This window comes from Larimichthys crocea, chromosome XVII (assembly GCF_000972845.2).
Source record: "Larimichthys crocea isolate SSNF chromosome XVII, L_crocea_2.0, whole genome shotgun sequence".
NCBI lineage: Eukaryota > Metazoa > Chordata > Actinopteri > Sciaenidae > Larimichthys > Larimichthys crocea.
This window is the reverse complement of record NC_040027.1, coordinates 12,800,285-12,815,635: the sequence shown is the minus strand read 5'-3', so window position 1 is coordinate 12,815,635 and position 15,351 is coordinate 12,800,285. Positions and strand designations below refer to the sequence as shown.

The 15,351-nt window shown below is 45.4% G+C and overlaps 3 protein-coding genes across 20 annotated transcripts in view; 2 read left to right on the top strand and 1 right to left on the bottom strand.

The window, feature by feature from the left end:
• The first annotated feature begins 192 nt into the window (after positions 1–192).
• Positions 193–2,601, top strand: slc10a4 (solute carrier family 10 member 4). The gene is made up of 3 exons (XM_010731072.3): positions 193–924; positions 1,168–1,378; positions 1,810–2,601. The coding sequence occupies exons 1-3, from the start codon at positions 419–421 to the stop codon at positions 2,326–2,328; spliced, it is 1,236 nt and encodes a 411-aa protein (XP_010729374.1). The 5' UTR covers positions 193–418; the 3' UTR covers positions 2,329–2,601.
• Positions 2,602–2,803: 202 nt separating this feature from the next.
• On the top strand, positions 2,804–5,377 carry zar1 (zygote arrest 1). Its single transcript, XM_010730997.3, has 4 exons — positions 2,804–3,572; positions 4,625–4,717; positions 4,895–4,969; positions 5,044–5,377. Exons 1-4 carry the CDS (start codon positions 2,835–2,837, stop codon positions 5,185–5,187), a joined length of 1,050 nt encoding a protein of 349 aa, XP_010729299.3. The 5' UTR covers positions 2,804–2,834; the 3' UTR covers positions 5,188–5,377.
• A 1,211-nt stretch (positions 5,378–6,588) lies between these two features.
• fryl (furry homolog, like) overlaps positions 6,589–15,351 on the bottom strand; it is a 67,418-nt gene continuing 58,655 nt past the window's right edge. For 15 of the 18 annotated variants that reach the window (XM_027290194.1, XM_027290195.1, XM_019278265.2 and 12 more), the window contains 8 exons: positions 13,953–14,160; positions 13,656–13,805; positions 13,371–13,469; positions 12,520–12,588; positions 10,785–10,802; positions 9,879–9,989; positions 9,223–9,416; positions 6,589–8,703 (listed from right to left, as the gene is read on the bottom strand). In XM_027290194.1, the coding sequence (XP_027145995.1) occupies positions 8,463–8,703; positions 9,223–9,416; positions 9,879–9,989; positions 10,785–10,802; positions 12,520–12,588; positions 13,371–13,469; positions 13,656–13,805; positions 13,953–14,160 (1,090 nt within the window). In that variant the 3' untranslated portion in view covers positions 6,589–8,462. The remainder of the gene's footprint in view (positions 8,704–9,222; positions 9,417–9,878; positions 9,990–10,784; positions 10,803–12,519; positions 12,589–13,370; positions 13,470–13,655; positions 13,806–13,952; positions 14,161–15,351) is intronic. The other 3 variants (XM_019278256.2, XM_027290193.1, XM_019278267.2) reach the window with 1 other exon arrangement.

Genomic DNA, 15,351 nt, shown 5'->3' with positions numbered 1-15,351 from the left:
TTGATGGTCTTTATAATTCTACAGAACAGCCTCTGTTGGACTGGAAGCAATTTTCCAAATGGAAAACTGTCAATATTAAATTATTAGATTGATATTTCGGGGACCTTTTTCCTTATACGGAGCGGAGCGTGGTATAAAAAGGGCAGCCTGGCCGTTATTGATTGGTCCGTCCATCCACTCACTCACTGAGGCTGAAGACCGTGTGCAGACTCCCTCCAGCTATGTGCGTCTATCAGTTAGCCAATCCGTGGCACCAGTCTGACTCAGTGAGTCGCTTTAAGACTATCAGTGCCATGGCACCATCACATCCTCCGACCACTGGATCCTCCGCGCTTTCGTATTAGTGACAGTGCGCCACTAGGGGAATCATTTTACGCACGAACAACCGATCGGCGAGCCTCAGTCCTCCTGTTGCGCCATGGAGAACTCCAGCCTGTTGGGTGGCGACGCACAAAACGCTGGCTTTTTCACTTTGAAGCAAGTTGTGGATTCTCCAGAGGACACCGCCATGGCTGGATTAGTTCGTGCCATATTCCACGAAGCCAGCAAATTCAGGACTGCCGTTGTTGCTGACTTCATGGCCGCTCCGCCGACGGAATCCCCTCACCTGATGCCTGCCTTTTGGGATTCCCCGCTCAGTCACGGAATCAATGTATTTGTGGGACTTGTTCTTTGCTTCACGATGCTGGGGCTGGGCTGCACGGTGGACGTTAGCCAGCTCGGAGAACACATCCGCAGACCCATCGGGGTGCTGCTGGCACTGGTGTGTCAGTTTGTTATCATGCCCTTGGTGGCCTTTCTGTTGGCTTTAGCCTTCTCTCTGGATGATGTGGCAGCGATGGCTGTTCTCCTCTGTGGCTGCTGCCCGGGAGGAAACTTATCAAACATCATGTCTCTGCTGGTGCACGGGGAGATGAATCTAAGGTAGATATGCTGTGCTCATATAGAAAAACCACATGTAGCCAGTTAAGTTATTGAACCATAATCTGCTTTGCGCGTAATGTTTGGTAAATTACGCACGCATATAACAGAGTTTGATCAACTTTACGCATGACTCTATAGCTCTATATACTTCCCCAAAATCAGTGAGATATAACTTCACCAAAATGAACCGCGTTCATCCCTTATTGCTGCCGTAACGGTGCGTCTTTGCGCTCCTCTCCACAGCATCATCATGACTATATCCTCAACCCTGCTGGCGCTCGTGCTGATGCCGCTGTGTTTGTGGATCTACAGCCGAGCCTGGATCAACACACCTGTGGTGAACCTCATGCCGTTCGGGGCCATCATCCTGACCCTGTGCAGCACTCTCATCCCCATTGGTTTAGGAGTTCTGCTGAGGTACCGCTACACGCGTGTGGCCGACAAAGTTTTAAAGGTAATTTAAACAGGAGCCATTTCTCAGAGTTACTCCTCCACTTAAGTTCAATGTTTTGAATAATTCAATTTTGTGTCTGGGTACTTTGGGTTAAGGAGTAGCTTTTGCGCACAAAAGCGCACTGCGTAATTTCCCCTGCCTTACATAGATGCTGACCGTGACATCAGAGGCTCTGTGTCAGGAAGAGCTCCTCCCTCACATTTCTGATAAAAGCCACACATGAGGGAGGGTCACATCAGTTACAGTACACTGTAAGATTAAGCAGCAGAGATGCCATGATTGGGATTCCAGCCATGTGTTTCAAAAGTCAGTTATATGGCACAAAATCCACAGTTTCCCCCAGAAGCTACAATCTTGACCTTGCAGCAGATACATTAAAAGTGCCCACTACATTTAAATAACCCTCATCATGAAACATTGTGTCTTTTCAGGCTTCTCTGTGGTCTCTCCTGGTCACCCTCGTGATGCTCTTCATCCTAACCGGAGCAATGCTTGGGCCGGATCTCCTGTCCACCATCCCGCCCTCAGTCTACGTGGTGGCTGTCCTGATGCCCCTGTGCGGCTACGCTGCAGGCTACGGCCTGGCCGTGCTCTTTGACCTGCCTCCAAACTGCCGCAGGTCAGTCTCTCTGGAGACGGGATGCCAGAACGTGCAGCTGTGCACTGCCATCCTGAAGCTGGCTTTTCCACCTCAGCTGATGGGTGGGATGTACATGTTCCCTCTGCTGTACGCCCTGTTCCAAGCGGCAGAGGCCGGCATTTTCATCCTGGCCTACAGGGTGTACAGGAAGAAGGTGCTGCACAAACCAGACCCCATAAAGGACGGCGAGGATATAGGATATCAAAGGTTTGAAGATGAGGACTTTGACGCATCTTACGGTGCCGTGACAGTGAGTGACCCAAACACCATCATGTTGGACCCCTGTCCTCCTGACCCAACTCCTGTTTGAGGTGCAACCTGCAAGTGGATCCATCATGAATTAAAAAACAGAGACTATGCAGGGAAATCCAGAATGTTTATCACTGATCCGACTGCTGAAAAAAAAGGTGCTTTATGTCATTTATTTGCCCAACAAAGTCATGTCAAATATATGATGAACGTTTGAAATCATTGCTGTGTCACATGTAAAAGCTTCAGTCTGTGAAAAGAACATTAAACCATCAAAAGCATGACAGCATTTAGTTTCAAGGTGCTTTAAAACTGGAGAGGGCAAAAAAAAAAAGTGACCAAAAGTTGGTGCCAATCCAGTATCTGTGCTCCAAAATGTACAATATGTGTATATTCCAAATGTATCAAGACAATAAATGTGTATAGAAACTTAAACATGCATACTTTGTCACGTGTCTGCTGTTTTTTGGTGACCACACCTGGTGTTAATTGGGCCTAATGACAGAGCGCGTGATGCCCAATCTATTTAAATAGCTACACCTACCGTGGTTTGGTTGGTTGAACAAAATGGCAACGTATGGTGACGAGCCAGTCGACAGCTATTTCTATTCATCTTACAACCCGTACACGGGCAGATACCCCAGGCCTAAAGACGCCGGGTGGAAGTATAAAAGTTACCTCTCCCACTATGGAGACACCTCGGACGCCTTTAACAACCACCAGCGCGCCCAGCTGAAGTCCATCTTGTCTAAAATCAACCCCAAACTCACCCCGAGGCTCAGGAAGGCGAACACTAAAGATGTGGCGGTGCAGGTCAACCCGAAGAGAGACGCCTCGGTGCAGTGCGCCATCGGCCCGAGGACCCTGGTGGCCTTGAAGCGAGACTTCAGGCGCAAGCGGAGGCAGGAGCCGACGACACCCGGCAGCCCCATGACAGCGGGCGGCGTGCGTTACCCCCGCACCCTCGCCGTGTATTCCCCGGTCGCCTACAGAAGCGTCACCTCCTTCCTGGTGGACGAGAACAACAATATAGAAGCGACCAGCGGCGAGGCGCAGACCGGAGAGCCGCCCGGCGGGGAGCCACCGGAGTCCGCGAGGAGAGGCGACGGGAAGACGAGTGAAGACGACGACGACCAGGCAGGTGAGGAGGATGGAAAGACCGCGAAGATGTCAGACCAGCGCAAAAAGGTGAAGTCCATGCAACAACAGGTGAAGAGTGAAGCTGTGGCGCCGACGGAGGGGCCGAAGAGTGACGACGTGCTGCCGGCGGAGGAGTCAAAGGGCAGGGCGCGCGTGAGGTTCCAGGTGAACGACCGTTAATTCAAACAGGACGACCGTTAATTCAAACAGGACGACCGTTAATTCAAACAGGACGACCGTTAACCGCTAAATTAAGCTAAACATTTAAAATGTGAGGATGTTTAAGTCATGTACCGCCGCACATTAACATTCATAAGTTCAAAAAAAATGTTAGTCATTAGGCTAATTATTTTATCCGAGAAGCCTGGTGTTTCGGTTTATTGAGCGACCCTGTAAATTGGCGACCGTTAAGCCTAAATGTATCTGTGGTTGTCATAGTTACATCAGCAACTAACTACGACAACCATGGATGCATTCGGCTAACGGTCGCTAGTTAACACGGTCGCTCGTTAAACCGAAACACCGGTCTTGAGGACAGATTAAGTGGTTCTTTCGACACCTGTCTCTGTAGCAACAAACTCTTGCTGAGATACTCTTTAACATGAAAACTAACAACTTAAACAATTTTTAAGATGAAACATAAGCAACAAACTACCTAATAAAACAAGTCTCAAAGTAAATACGAGTTCAAATGAGTTGTTTCAGAGCTAACCAGTGGCCCAATGGTAATAAGCAAAACACTGCAGGGTTAAAAATCATCATCTTAAAGTAAAGTTGATTTATAAAGTTAAACCTATGTTAAAGTTAGTCCGGCGTCTCTCAGTTAATTATGAAATCTCTTCGATGTAGGAGTTGTGGAGACTTTACTGACATTATAGATCTGGAAGGTTTCCTGTTTAAGATATAAACTCACTTTGGTTTAAATCCAATTTTTAAAATTATCAGTCATAATTCACTGGCAACTCCAGAAATGTCAGATGACATAAAGCCTGTCCGTGCTTTGGTTTATATCTGCCTTGTTCTAACATAAGGTAATTTTCCCAGAAGTAAGGCAATAAAATTTAAGATGCATCTCCTCAGAATAATCCAAATCTAGCTATCTGCAAGTTTGGTGTGAGGACTGAAGATGAACAGAGCTTAAACTCCTTTTTTTAAGATTAGTCATTAACATTGAGGGGAGAGAACAGACTCACTGATTTTGCCTTTTTATTTATCAGTTTCTGGAACAGAAGTACGGATATTATCACTGCAGAGAATGCAATCTGCGATGGGAGAGCGCCTATGTTTGGTGTGTTCAGGGCACAAACAAGGTGAGAACTTTAACTTTTCTATATGTGAAGCAACCCAGACTCAGTCAAGTGATCTTTAGTAGAAATTGGTGTCTACTTTGTATCTGATCTTTAGTTTCCAGATGGAAACTCGTCACATTGGTGGCCAGAATCTATAATTTGAATCTGCTGCCCTAACTGAAGTATGGTGTGTTCCAGGTTTACTTCAAACAGTACTGTAGGAAATGCCAAAAGGACTTTAACCCATACCGCGTTGAGGACATCACATGTCATGTAAGTTTCCAGCTTTTTTTTTAAACTTTAAAACCACTCATGTCACAATTTTTAAAACCAGTTTTTCTTTCCAGACATGCAACAAAGCGCGTTGTTCCTGTGCAATGACGCAACGCCACGTCGACCCCAAGCGGCCCCACAGACAGGACTTGTGCGGCAGATGCAAAGGCAAGCGGCTCTCCTGTGAGAGCACTTTCAGCTTCAAGTACATCGTGTAGGAGGGCTTCTCGACTGAACTCTGCCCATGTTCTGTGGGGGATATTTGCAGATGCAATAATAATGGCATCTTGGATGCAAAACAAAATATTTGATGTTTCAAGTCTTAGTTTCATGCCTGTTTTGTGTTGATGAAATTAATGGTAAGCACCACACACGTGGAAATGTAATAAATGTCTACCTTGCACTTTGTACTGACATGTTCATTTCACTCAAAACTATCTACTGAAATGTTATCGGGGGCGGAAAAGGCAACTAAAATTATGCCAACACTTCAAATCTTAACGAATATGTTGCCTTGGGAAAGAGAGCTATGCTAATGTAGCCCCATTGAACTCAATAACTACCTCCTGTCGATGAGCATAATAGACGGAAAAGCTCAATATTTAAGACTATGGTTTGAACTTCCTTCCTTGAAGCGCTCCTTGCAGTGAGAATTGTAATTTTTATTGCAGCCGTACCCTGACCTGTCTCTAGTTGGGGCCAAGTGGGTCATAAGAACTACAGGCTATAACAGAATTCATGTTTCTGCAGGGCCTAAGAGCTTTTCCTCATTCAGCTGTACTCTAGTTCAAGTCCTGTTAACTTTAATGTGCACTCTGGGAGATGGACATGAACAAGCTCCAGGCTGATCTAGAGTGCTGTAATTCTGCTAGTTTTACCTCAAACACTGCTATATTTCAACAACAAGCACTTAAGGTTCAGTGTGTGGGGTTTTTGGCTGAATAAATGTTTTCGTTAGTGTATAAATGCCTGAAGACTACATCGAATGAGTTTTTTAAAAATCTACAGGTGGTGCAGACCTCCTTCCTGAAGTTAGAACAATGTGGAAATGCAAAAAACTGCAGTTCCTCAAACATCCACTTGAGGCTGGCTACAAAATGAGTCTCTCTCCATAAGTCCCCATGTTAAATAAACATGTTTACAGCCTGGTACAAAAAAGTTTTGGTCTCTATAGCTAATTTCTTCGTTCATGACAACTGTACTGAGTGATTATTTTTTATATAGAACTCACCTGTTCAAATTATTAATGCATAATTAACAATGTGGACACTTGATTGACAGGTAAGTGTTGTTAAAGGTGTCTTTGTTTGAGCACCTAGACGTCATTCAGCCTACCTCTGTGCAGATGTTTAGGTTAGCCAGGAAGGGGAAGCGGTACATCCAACATGTTGGCACTTCAAGATGGCTCATCAGAAACCTGTGGGCGAGATCACACATACACTGTCCATTCTTTATACTGTCAGTGGTTAAAGCATTTCATAATTTTTGCATGTTGCAGGACCACTGTAGTTTTTCCTACACACTTGGAAGGGGAAGCAAGTTTCAGATAAATCCTCACACACTGGACCTTTAATAACAAAGTTAAAACTGTGGAAACATGATTAAAGACAAAGCTTGTACTGTATGATTAGGTTTTTATTTATCCAGAGAGAAGGCTGGTATGTGAGTGAACAAGAAAAAAAAAAAAGTATAATGCACCTCTACATTAAAACATCTTCCAGGTAAATAATATATTCATTAAATAATTAAGAACAGCATTCAAATGTACCAGACAAGCAGGGGGAGGGGGGGAAAGCTCTCTGAGGAATGAGTACAGTGACTGTTACAATGTGCCATGACAAGATTTTCAGAAAGCATTCAGATAATGATTCATGTCCTGCAGTCACAGCAGCAAGTAGGGCCATTCTGAAAGCATAGCGCAGCTTCAATGATGTAGCCGAGGATGAGCGCCACTTTGCAACGTGATCAACCTACATGGACAAACGCAAACCTTTGTTTTTTTTTTAAGTCTCCCCTTATATCATGAGGCTTTAAGCGGCGCCTACGCTTGGAGGAAGGGGGAAGGCAAGGGGTGACGTGCTAAAGGAAAAAGATCACAGTGGAGAGAAGGAATGCATAATGACTTGGCTGGATCGGCGTGGTCCAAACAGGAGATGAAGGCTACATTAGATCTCCCATGCCAAACACCGTCCACGAAGGCAGACAGGCGGGCTTGTCCCCAAATCAACCCTGACCCCCTTTTTTTTTTTTTTTGCAAGACCACAACCAAACACCAAGGCAGCCTTTGGGAAGTTTTTGAAGTTCGTGTGATTAGATGACAAAACAAAAAAGAAAGAAAGAAAGGTGGAGCGGATCATTAATGACTCAAATCTGGTCTTGGCTTTCTCTCATCACATTAGCTTTATACATACATCCTATTCGGATGAACAGTGCATTACACAAAAGTACAAGGGAAAAATACTGGTTTTACACTATACATTTTCTAAAATATATACAGAGTAAAATAAGTTATGTTTCCATAATGAGTTGTAGCCAGTCTGCACCTGTGTGCAATTATATGCATTTTGTGTGTGAGCGTATACCAGAATATCCAATATATATCACACAGTCGAGAGTCTCTAAAGGCAGCTACTTATTTGGTTAAAGAGTGAGTTTTGCGTGAAGACCTGTCGAAGGGGACTCTCCTCTCAAAGCAGATCAATAAACAGATATATATTTCTCTTTTTACACTCCCTGAAGGCAAACAAGTTCCCACAGGGTTACAATTACATGTTAAATATCCTAACATTTACAACCTAGGATGTTAGCTCTAATAAAAAATACATTTCTCAAAAAAATATTCTTGCAGTGCTTTTCTCTTTCAAGCATGCTTTTGAAAACTTTTTTTTTTTGTAATTTTTTTAAATTTTTATTTTAAACAAGATTTTCTGTGTTTGCTTAAGAATCTTGACGGTTGTGTCCTCACACATACGACACCTCCTTTTTACATGCTTCGATTACCATCTTCCAGCCCAAGGCGCCACCGCCACTCCACCTCCACTTGAGAAGGAGCAGGAGGAGGAGGAGGAGGCAGCCGGGTTGGTACGATAGGCCCATCAGGTCAGATCCAGCAAAAAGAAAAAAAAAAAGAAATAAAGAAAATAAAAACAAAACAAAAAAAGAGAAAAATTATCATCCCACTGCGTCCTCTCTTATCCTCTCCCAGGCACACCACCACATGACTTATTGCAACTGAATTTTGCAAGTTGGCTTAGTCTGGGAAAAGATGTTAGCTTTAAGCATTCATACATATAATAATATATATTAAGAGTCACAGTTATTCCCACACATCCTTTAGCCCTTTATAGGTGGAGTCTCTCTCGTCCTCCTCTGAAGCCCCTCACTGTCTACCCTTTCTCTACAGCTGAGGTGAGGTCTGTGTAGAGCAGGGAGGAGGGCGGGGGTGTTGTTTTTTTTGTCCAGTCTAGTCCAGTCCAGTACCACTGGGTTGGGTTCACAGTCCAGTGCTGACCATGGTGGTGTGGGGCTGGCAGGCCTGCGCCTGACTCAGAGCCTCGCGGATCTGCAGGTTGAGCTCCATGAGGCGGGTGCTAGCCTGAGACAGGTCCCTGCTGGGGCCCACCACCGCCAAGCAGCCCGTCTGGCCCAACGTCTGGTGACGGAAGTAGATGTGCAGAAGGGTCTGGACTGCGTTGTCTGTCTCGTTGCCGAAGATGTCGTTGGGCCACAAAGACCTGCGGATAAAAGAAAGTTTGTACAGAGCTTGCGTATAGTTTTAATCGTGAGAGTGAAGCAGGTGCTCTGCTTTATATCCGTCCAGTTTTTGCTGAGTATGCCACTTTAAATATGTTCAGATCAGAGCAGAAACACACTGACTGCAGTGCTGCTTTTAAAAAGCAAAAACTTGAATTTTACCAACAGTATGTGAATAAACTGTCTCACTGTGACTGAAATGGCTGCTGACAGATAATGGAGTTGCCTAGTGACACGAAAGGGATGCTGCTCGTGTTTTCAACTCTACAAGGCAGTCTGACATGAACCCTAACGTAACGTAACATTTTATTGCTGCAACTTATTATTTTCATGATCAGTTAGTCTCCAAATAACTGAGTTAATGTGTGAGCACATTTTAAAAGGTTGAACAGCAACTTTCTGGTAAACAATTACTCCTCCCTCATTAAATTGTCATTGATTAGGTTTTTCTTGGTCAGCTGATTCAAAGTTGTTGATCTGCGTTACAGTGCTCATCTTACCTGAAGACTTTGACCTGTGTGATGGCAGAGATGAAGTCTCTGGCTCTCAGAGTTTCAATCAGCGACTGGATGGCCGTCTCCGTGTTGGTCTGGGCATTGTCTGACATGCACACATCCTCCTGACCGTCATTTCCTGTCTCTGCTTCCTTCAAACAGCTCTCGAGGATAGTGAGTTCTTCAGACATGTTGGTCACCTTCGAAGATAAAAAAAACAATATGAGAGCACGGCGTATCACGGCGAAATCTCCTGGGGGAGGTCAGCAATGAAATAATAAAAACTTGACTACATATTAACTGGAGGAGCTGACTCAAACACTCCATACAGTGAGAAATTATTTAATTCAATTACTTTAATCTAATTACAGCTCCACGGAGATGCAGCCCAGAGAGGGATCGGCAGCAGTCACATTCAGCAATGACTGCTTTAAATAGTCTGTTTGAAAAGATGCATTTTACAACAATTTACTGCTTTATGTTCAGTATTATTTAAATCTTAAGACAAACAACTACAGAAAGAGAGACAACAATCTGGAAAACAGAGCTCCTACAGGATGATCTATAATATAATTTCTCTGTTCTTAATTCAACTCCAGCAAAACCACAGATCCAGCATATTTCAGCGGTCGACAACAAACACGGCCCTGCGTTGGTCTTACCTCTGCCTCCCTCTTGATGGTGTCCACTCTGCTGATGAGCTTGCAGTACGCCTGGAAGAGCAGCAGCAGCTGAAAGTGCAACTTATAGAGCCTGCGACATAACTCCAGCTCCTACAGACACAGAAACGTACACAAGAGTCACGTGCCGGCGTTAACAGGTTTGGCCTGCACTTAAAAAATTACACTGATGATCGTATGATTAGACGGATGGGTAATCCTGGGTTAGAGACGTGGGAGCAGATGAAAAGGTTAACATGGCCTAGAGCAAAAGTGCCGTCCGGTTTGGGCCAGAGGTGAGTCTAACGCTAGGAGAATTAGTCATGAGATCTCAATTAGAAAACTATTCATCACCACCTCCTGTGACGCCTCCTACGGGTCACCGTGAGCAGCACGGCTGACTACAAGGACAACCCAGAGGAGTGGATAGTTGCTAAAAGTTAAGACCCCTAATCCAGGAAAACATGAAGGGAGATAAAATAAAACGGTTCTCATGCAAAATGAAAGAAATCTTATCTTGACATCGATGTAATCTCTCCACCCATCCTCTACCAACACAGGCACCCCTTTCTCTGAAATCATCAGTAACTCTACACTGAACACACACTCAGACATCCTCATCTATCTGCAGACACAAAGCGGTTATGACATCGATTATCCAGGAACAGAATTTTTTTAAAAAAAGGAAAAAAAGCATATACTGCGACAGCAAATTATGACTGGGCAGATGGGGAGAGTCGAGCTGGGTTACATGACTGATCAAGGCAGAGGCAGAGGTGGGTGGGAGGTGGTGGCAGAGCACAGCCTGTGGCTGTCAGCAGCACAGGTATGTACAGAGAGACAGAGATGAGATGATCAGTGTTTTGTCCAGATGTCATGATTATTAACCATAATATGAGAACCACTTACTGCTAGATTTTCCATTTGCTAAGCAAGAAGGTGAGCAGGTCACACACACACACACACACACAAAAACAACAACAAACAAAACAGAAGGAGAGAAAGACCAAGAATTAGTGAGCTTTAACATGGCAGAGGAGACACAGTGACCTGACGGTGCTTTGTCATCATCTCCTTTCACACAGGTCAGGGGAGGGGGCTCGGCGCTGAAACACCTATGAGCTCATTGCGGCAGTTAACGGAGACCTTTATTCAGAGAGGCTGATTAACAGCATGTGTGACGAGGGGGGGAGAAGATAGGGACCTCGGAGAAGCACGCATCAGTTTTAAACCCGACAGCATTCGTGTGGGTGGGAAGCTGTGAGCGTGACGTCCACAGATCTCCGCAAGAGGCCGGAGCTAAGTCAACAACTTTAGGATGTGCAGTGAGACACCGCGCCACACGATTTAAAATATTCAGTCTTCATTCTGTTGGACTGAAAGGAGCAATGTGTAAACATGGCCTGAATTACAGTTCATAAATGTTTAAACATTAATGTAAAACCGCCTGTGCCTCGAAAGGCGAAAGTGAGTCACTGTGGCGTCCAGCCTGCCCTCAGTCTGACTAACATCAGAGGACGAAGACGTGAAGTAGCTGCAGGGAAGAGATCCAGAGGATTCGCCGTACAGCTGGACGGATAAACATCTGTAGTCACGCCGGATTCTGCTCTAACGCAGACCGGCAGGAGGAGAGCTCACTTTATTTAAACTTTCGGCATTAAAAAATTTATTTCTCTTGACTATCATTTCTCCACCTGCCTGCAGTTGCACTATTGTTCTTGGATTCGTCTGTGAGCACCCGGCGCTCGATGGTATCGCTTCATATTTATACAGAAAACTGGACAAAAAAGGAGATTTCTTGGAGGAAAGTCAGGAAGTTGGACTACTTGGCAAGTGTAGAAAATATAGAATATTTTTTATTCCAGCAAATGTAATAGTGTATTAAAAAACTTATTGTTAATATTTCTTTCATTATCAAAGAGGAAAAGGAAAATCTCATAAACTTTTTTTTCCCTCTCAGCTGTTGGGGGCCGTGTTGACGTCTGCGTTTGACAGGCTGAGCACCAGCAGGGGAGCGAGAGACAAAGTAAACAAACCTGCTCTGTAGCCTACACGTCGTGGGCAGAAAGTGTGTTGTTAGTGCTATTGAAGAGTAAAAAACCACACCGGCACCATGCTGTTTGAAACTGAGCAGCCAATTAGCTGTGTTAGCAGTGCACGTGTCCTCAGTAAATGTTTGTTTGGTGCACGACAAGATTTGTGACAAGAAGTTGAGACTTTAGCAGGAAAGCTAACATGGGTTGTTGTTGTTGTTGTTGTCTTGTGTAGCAGGCTGCCGTCTGTCTCAATGTGACCGAACAGTTCATTTATGCAATTATGGTTTAAAATTAAGCCATCTGATTGGCTGTATGGAGGTTTTTCATCCAAATAGACGGATGAATACAAAACTAGAGGGGGTCATCACATAACCTAAAGATATTAAATATAAACGTCTCCCTCTTAGTTTCTGATTTATTCACAGAGGAGAACACAGGACATTATTTACACAGCATGCAGAATCATCGGGTCGTAACGCAGAGACCTCGCTGGTTACAAAATTCATGCACTATACAACTTTCCTGCCAGTTTCCATAAAGTCATATCGATGGACACAAATTACAGATAACGCTCCAAGCCAACGAACAAGTTACGTGTCCCTTCCTACCTGTGCATGAGTGTTGGGTCGCTGGCTGCTGTCTTTGTCCCCAAACGTTTTCCTGCAGTTCTCCAGCCACTACAGAGTTGGGAGGACAGGCGTGGGTGATAGACAAGACAGGAGGAAAACAGAATCATTAGGGGAGGGAGAGGCAGATTGGTAACAGAGGCATAACAAGGGCTTTTTTTTTTTCTTCCCCTGCCTTGAACGTCTGCATCTGCATTTATGTGTGTACATAATAAAGGCTGGTCAGGCAGGAGATTTAATAAGTGTGTTGTACTTAGCGAATTAAAGGAGGCCTGTTCCAGAGCACGGGATGGTATCTAGCCCTCCAGGGACCATTGCCGTCTCATTCAATTAGCGCCCCTGCATCCCAGAACCCTCTGCAATCTCATCTCTTCTCTTCAATCCCCTCCCCCTTCGTTCCTCCTCCCACCCCCTCACAGCTTCTCCCGCCTGGCTCTCTATAACTGATTTAGGAGTGCTGAGGGGTTATTTTTATCCCCTCAGCGGGGGATGTCACTGGTGATGCAGGCACCAACTGCAGCTAAAGGTACTCATACCAAACACTGATTCGATGTCTGCCACGCTGATGAGACAAACTTATCTTGTAGAGCATCAGCTATTTGTCTCCCTGTCTTCTTGGCCTTCCATGGTGCGATGGTAAAAGGATAGAGGCCTCTTTACACACTTCCTGAACTTATCTCTCTCGAGACGAGAGGCCATTATGAGACAGTTCCTTGGAGTTGCACACATATCCTGACACAGCAACTTAAACTGCAGTTGTGGCAGCATGTCCTGATGAATAAAAGGTTTAAACAGAATGGGGGGGAAAGCAGATACGAGTGTGGAGGACTTACAAGCTCTGCCGCTTCTCTCTTGGCGTTGTAGGTGTCCAGGTGTTCCTGCAACTCCAGCACACTAAACTTCAGAGTCTCCAACAGTCCACAAGAGACCAGCTACAACAGCAAGACAGGACACCACATACATTAACCCACAACACACACAGTACGTGACACAAGAATATCTACAGCGGGACACACGTACACATTAAGGAATATGCAAAAACATGCGGCACTCTTGTGGCAAAAAATTAATAAGAGGTACTCGTTACTGCGACCACGTTATCGTGTTTTAGCTCTCACCGTCTCTGCATCCAGCAGCACAGTGGGGCACTGCGAGCGAGACGTCATGACCTCCAGGGAGCTGAGGAACTGGTTTCCCATTCGCTGGAGCCGTTCCCCGAGAAAGCGAACAGATGCATGTGTGATGGAGCCAAATTTCCTCTGAATGCTCTGTATATGAAAAAGGAGAGAAATAAATCTCGCTGCGTATGCTGACGAGGAATCGAAATTGTAGATGCAACCGATTAAAAAAAAAAAAAGAAAAAAAAAAGTGCAGCGCTGCTGATTAGAGACCCAGAGAGAAGAAGAGGCATTTACCTGAAAGAGCCGGGAGAACACGTGGAACGTGTAAACAGCAGAGGACCCATCTGTATCCGACAACATCTGGTTGACATGGCAACGCCAAGCATCTTCCTCATTGTCATAGGCAACAGGCTGGAACGCTGCCAGGATAGCGGAGAGGAAGGGCGAAGGGGGCGGAGAGGCCTGGATCTCTGGGAAGCAGTCTGCGTCACCTTCATCTTGACTGAAACACACACACGGGGGCCAATAAGCTACAATCCGACATGTTCTACACTCCCCTTACTCTTTACTGAAGGACAAATGTAAACACACACGCACACACACGCACGCTCATCCTCCCTCTCGCTGCAAGTAAACAACCTCACATCGCTGGATCTCTGCCTCCCTCACTGCAGATTATGCTGCAGTATTAATTGAGAGCTCTAATCTGCTGCAGTGCTCCACTATAATAACATAACATATGAGCTATTAGCATTTTAGCATCATGCAAACATCTCACATACTCACAGGCCTGTAGGACCAAAGAGCCTGAAGAAGCAGACAGAATATAAGTATCTAAAGCCCGCGCTGCCGAGCGCCGTAGCGGACACAGCCTCTGTCCTCATCCTCACCCCAACTACCGCTTCTCTTTTCTCTTTCCCTCACTCTCTCCCCCTTGTCTGCAGCTCGGCTGTGCTGCAACTGCTAACAGCACTAGCGCACCGCACTCCCATCCCACACAGGACTGCAGAGAGCTCTATACGAGCTGGCAACTACACACACGCACGCACACACACACTTCTACAAAAACAGAGCCAGCTCCCAACCTCGCAGAGGTAGAACGCTGCCAAGTCGTTTTTAATCTTCTCTTCTCTCCCACTCTCATAAATCCTCAGACACACAACGCTAAACTGGTTAGTGACCTGCTGTTTTCAGACAATCACTCAGAGTACACCCCACTCGCACACACTCCTATCAATCATGCATGGCTTAGCTAAGTGAAAGACCTTGAGTACACTGCTAGTAAGTGAGTAACTGTGTGTGTTCAGCGCTGCTTCTTCATCTTGCCTCGGTGCTGTTTCAAACTCAGACTTTACAGCCGTCCTCCAGCCAGAGTTGGCCCACCTTGAAGAGGGAATATTTAAATGTGGATTGGAGCCAGCCTACTCCGACCCTCTTCCATAGCTCCAGCCCACATGGGAAGCACGCCAGGGAACTTCATCATACCATCTCAACGGACTTCATCTGACAGACGCCGGTACGGCCGTGCACTGTAATCCATATGCCTTCACAGGCAGGTTACTTTACTTTACAATAAATGTGAGCGAGACGTCGCTCTCTTAAATGGATGGTTCCAATCAGGGTTTCACTCATAAAGCCGGTCAGCAGAGGCGGTGTCACCTTGTAAAAACTGCAACATGGCGCTTTGATTAGA